General features: G+C 43.9%; 1 protein-coding gene across 1 annotated transcript in view; it reads left to right on the forward strand.

Annotated features, from left to right (window-relative positions):
• Nucleotides 1–2,431, forward strand: part of Fundc1 (FUN14 domain containing 1) — a 16,187-nt gene extending 13,756 nt beyond the window's left edge. The window contains exon 5 of the mRNA XM_004645312.2: nucleotides 1,038–2,431. Coding sequence (XP_004645369.1) covers nucleotides 1,038–1,115 — 78 coding nt within the window. The 3' untranslated portion in view covers nucleotides 1,116–2,431. The remainder of the gene's footprint in view (nucleotides 1–1,037) is intronic.
• The last annotated feature ends 1,983 nt before the right edge of the window (nucleotides 2,432–4,414 follow it).

Here is a 4,414-nt window from a genome sequence, read left to right on the forward strand (position 1 = left end):
ATTGTGTTTGGTACCAGCAGTTGTAGGGACATAGGAATTTTTACTGAGTATTTATTGAACTAAAATAAAGCTGGGAATGTTGCCTGTATTCTTGGAAATATAGGCATCATGGTACATGCCTATATTCCCAGGACTTGGGAGGCTGAGGCAGGAAAATCTTCACAAGTTCAAGACTAGCCTAAAGTACTTAGCAAGACCCTCTCAAAACAAAAACAAAAAAATTAAGAATGTTACTTAGCTGGGCATCGTGGCACATACCTATGATGCCAGCGCTCAGGAGGCTGGGCAGGAAGGTTGCTGTTAGTTCAGGGCCAGCCTGGGATACATAGTGACTTCAAGGCCTGCTTGAACTACATAGCAAGACCTTGTCTCAAAAAAAGAAGAATGTTTTTGTTTGATTCAATAAAAAGTATTTAAATTTTTGTATCTTTTTTTGGTGTAAAATATCTATAACATAAAACTTAGTTTATATTAGTTTTATATTATGTACAGTTTTAATGGTATATTATATACAGTTTTAACCCTTTGATGTGTACAGTACAACAGCATTTAAGTACAGACACATCTTTTTTTTTAACTACCGGAGGTTGAACCCAGGGCTTTAGTTCTGAGCCAGAACCCCAGCCCCCCCTTTTTTTTTTTTTTTTCCAGCCCCCTTTTTTAATTGTGAAATAAGGTCTCACTGAGTTGAGAAGTCACCAAAGTGAGCTCCACTTCCGGCCCTCCTGCCTCTGCCCCCCAGTGTACCGCAATTACAGGCGTGCTGCACCCAGCTCGCCCCCGCTTCATGCAGTCCTTGCTGCTGTCCGTTTGCAGAACTTTCTCATTTCAGAGCCACCATTTCGCCCTCGCCCCCGTGGCGCCCCCCCCCCCATGGCCTCCAGGCTGCCTTCTGCACATTTGACCACTACTTAAGGAGAGTCATACGTTTGGCCTTTTTTTGTCTGCCTTATTTTATTCAACATCATGTTTTCAAACTTCAGCCATATTGTAGCATAATAAAGAGTAATTTTGTTTAAACCTAATTTGTTTTTCAGGCAACAGAATTTATCAAACAGAACATTGTGATATCCAGTGGATTTGTGGGAGGGTTTTTGCTCGGCCTCGCATCTTAAGGACACGAATGCTCCTGCCTAGTGAATCCAGTTGTGCGAAGACAGTGGCAGCAGGGTGACTTCTCTCCCACCCAAGCAGGGAGAAACAACTTGCTGGACAGTTCCAAATTCCCAACTTAGCATTTTGCCATCTGAATCCCGGCCAACAAGTATCTGCTGTCAAACAACCTGTGTGGTATTTGAATAATAGTATTCTTGAGCAAAACATGGCTTTTGGCATTTTTAAAAACCTTTGCGTCTGTTTAGAAACTAGCCAGTAAGATGCCACCTATTAGATATGGATAGGAGATAAAAACTGTTGGCTCTGTCTCCCAGTGAAATATTATCCTTTTTTAAGTTAAATACAATGTTCATTGTGCTTTAGAGTATAGTGCCAGTAGTTTAAAATTTGTCTCATGGCTTCAGTACTAAGGCTGACTTTTCTTTAAGATATATTTGCAATAAATTTGAAGAGCTGTAATGCCCTTTTGTGGAAGACATTAGAAATAATAGATTATTAAACCAACTAGATTCCGCTGATGTAATACCAGTCCTTAGGTTATTTTCTCCTTGCATTTCTTCCTTGCGCTACTTTTCAAAAAAGGCTCTTCTGAGGAAATATCACAACATGTCTAAAGCTCTTTTTCCTTTTTTGACGTCTGTAGTTTTAAAAATACCTTCTCGTATGTTACCTTCTAATTTTTGTATTTGTTTCTCCTGGCAGCCTGGGCAGAACTAATTTGGGGCGTACATATAGTTGGGTCATTGATTCATTTTATTAGCTCTGAAAGTACATCGTTTTTTCTTTCTAAAAATCCTAATTATTATTTTGACCTCTTACTGTCTGAAAAATTGACTTTCCACGTAACCATGAAATCGTACCTGAAAGAGATTGTCTCCTTGGCCAAATCTAAGATTAAGTACTGTGGCTTCCAGGCTTTTGGCAGCATTGTATTTCTTGAACACCAGGCCAGTTTCCCTGTTTGGGGGCCAACATTGTAGCCTGTCAGTCTCTTTAACCCCAAACCTTTCCAGATTGTTAATTTGTCCACAGAATTCTAGGTTGGAATTGAGAAACAGCAGAGGACCGGAGTCTTCAGATCAGAAGGACCACAGCTACTGTACTGCGACCACCTTCGTTTGCCGGGAGCTCTCCACAGTACATATGCTGCGTGTGTTCTAAAAGCGTGACACTTCCCACCTTGAACACTGCTTACCGCCTTCGTGCTTTCGTGTTCCTGAGCCTCCTTGAGATTGAACGTGGGATCCATCTTGAGTTTCTTTTGTTCTCATTAGTGCCTCGGATATAATGCTAAATAAACCTGACACTTTCTTAATATGAAGTGACTTTGCTTATGAATACCTGTTTCGCCTTCTTTGTGCATTTCTGTGTTTCTGCCCTGCTAAGCTTTTCATTACTGTAGAATGAAAAGGAGCAGGCACTCATGAGAGGGGTCAGGTCGTATCAGGCGGAACCCTGGCCGGCTTCCCTGCACACGTGTGTGGTCTGATTCACGAGCCAGGCTACTTTAGAGCCCTCGGGTAGCTGGGTCAGTTGCTCATTTTGAAAAATATTTCTAGTGTCCATTCTTTACATGAGACACTAGGAAGGTGGGAAACACAGAAATGCCTGCCCTCAGCTTTTCAACTAAAATAGACACTGAAATATACTTACATGAAGAATTGAAGGTGGGCTAGGGAGATAGCTTGGCAGTTTAAGCATCTGCCTGGCAAGCTCACGGACCTGGGTTCGATCCCAGGAGGACCTCACATACAGCTTAGTGATAAACGAGTAGCGGCAATAACTATGTCGAGAAACCATATGTACAAATGGAAACAAGAAAACCCCAGCTCTTTGTTTTAACCATGTGTTATTTTTCTCTTTAGAGGTTTTTGTTCATTTGCTTGTTTGTGTTCTCATGGTGCTAGGAATGGAAGCCAGGGCCTCTCAGGCTAGGCAAGTGCTGCACCGCTGACAAACCCCCAGCCTACCTACACATCTGTTTCTTTCTTTCTTTTTTTTTTTTTTTTTTTTTTTTGGCAGAAGGGCGGGGACTGAACTCAGGTCCTTGCACTTGCCAGGGAAGTGCTTATTCCACTGAGCCATCTCCCCAAGAGCCTGAGTTCAATCCCCAGTTCCACCCTCCAAAAAAAATTGTCCATCTCAGAAAACACTCACTGTGTAGCCCAAACTGGCCTCAAGCTCAAAGCAGTCCTCCCGCCTCCTCCCAAGTGCTGGGGTCACAGGTGCATCACCACAGCTGGCAGACACCTAAATCTTGGTGCAGTATGACCCATGACATTCATCGTACTTGTGCAACATAGTAAAGTTGTGCTGCTTTCCGCCACTCTGCTAGTAATAAGTACACTTGCCGTAGGCATCTAGTGCAGGAACCCCTGAGTTGTCTCCCCTTGTGGCAAGGGACTGGCTTTTTGTATTCCCTGTAACAGGCATTGGCTACAGTGTGCCCTCGAGGTCTGGGGCGTGGACCTTCCAGCCAGGGAGCCCTTGTCCTCCCAACAGTTAGCACGAGGACCGCAGACCCGCTTGGTGCGCAGGCCTAGGGCTGGCATGGGCACGCTGGCCCCAGGGGTGGTGCTGCAGCTTTTTTTTTTTTTTTTTTTTTTTTGGCAGAAGGGGGATTGAACTCAGGCCCTTGCGCTTGCCAGGGAAGCACTTATTCCACTGAGCCATCACCCCGGCCCCCGCAGCTCTTGCCTAGCACGCTTGAGGCCCAAGGCTCCGTCCCTAGTGTGCTGGTGGAAAGAAAGGCAAAGGGGCCCTCGGGAGGCGCCCACAGTCTCCATTGTCGCGAGGACACCTCAGCCAGTTAGCACTGCCTGCCTCAAGCAGTAGTTCTGCTGTAAATGGTCGCATAGTTCCAAAACACTCTGATTCACCTCACATTTTCAGATGAATCTGCATGCGTGTTAAGGGTGGCCCCTCAATGTGTTACTATAAATTGTGAACAAATATATTTCCGACATAAAAGAAAGCAACCCAGTCTACCTGAAAACAGGAAAGGAAGAAGAAAGAAATACAGTGGGAGGCAGGGTAAATAGCATTTCAAAAGATTCCAAAAATAAACCCAAATGTTATCAGTAATCACACTTCAGGAGAAAAAAAACCGAATTCACAATGTGTTTTTATATAAGCATCATTCTCTGCGAATCAAGTAGTGAGATTAGCTCCATAGAAAAAGAAACACATAAAATTTCACTGTTCAGTGGAGAATTCTCTAAGCATCAAGGAGCAATAAAGCTGCTTTTTAAAAAGAGTGTGTGGGGCCGGGGAGATGGCTCAGCGCAATAAGCGCTTC

The sequence above is a fragment of the Octodon degus genome, unplaced genomic scaffold, assembly GCF_000260255.1.
Source record: "Octodon degus isolate 3935 unplaced genomic scaffold, OctDeg1.0 scaffold00223, whole genome shotgun sequence".
Taxonomy (NCBI): domain Eukaryota; kingdom Metazoa; phylum Chordata; class Mammalia; order Rodentia; family Octodontidae; genus Octodon; species Octodon degus.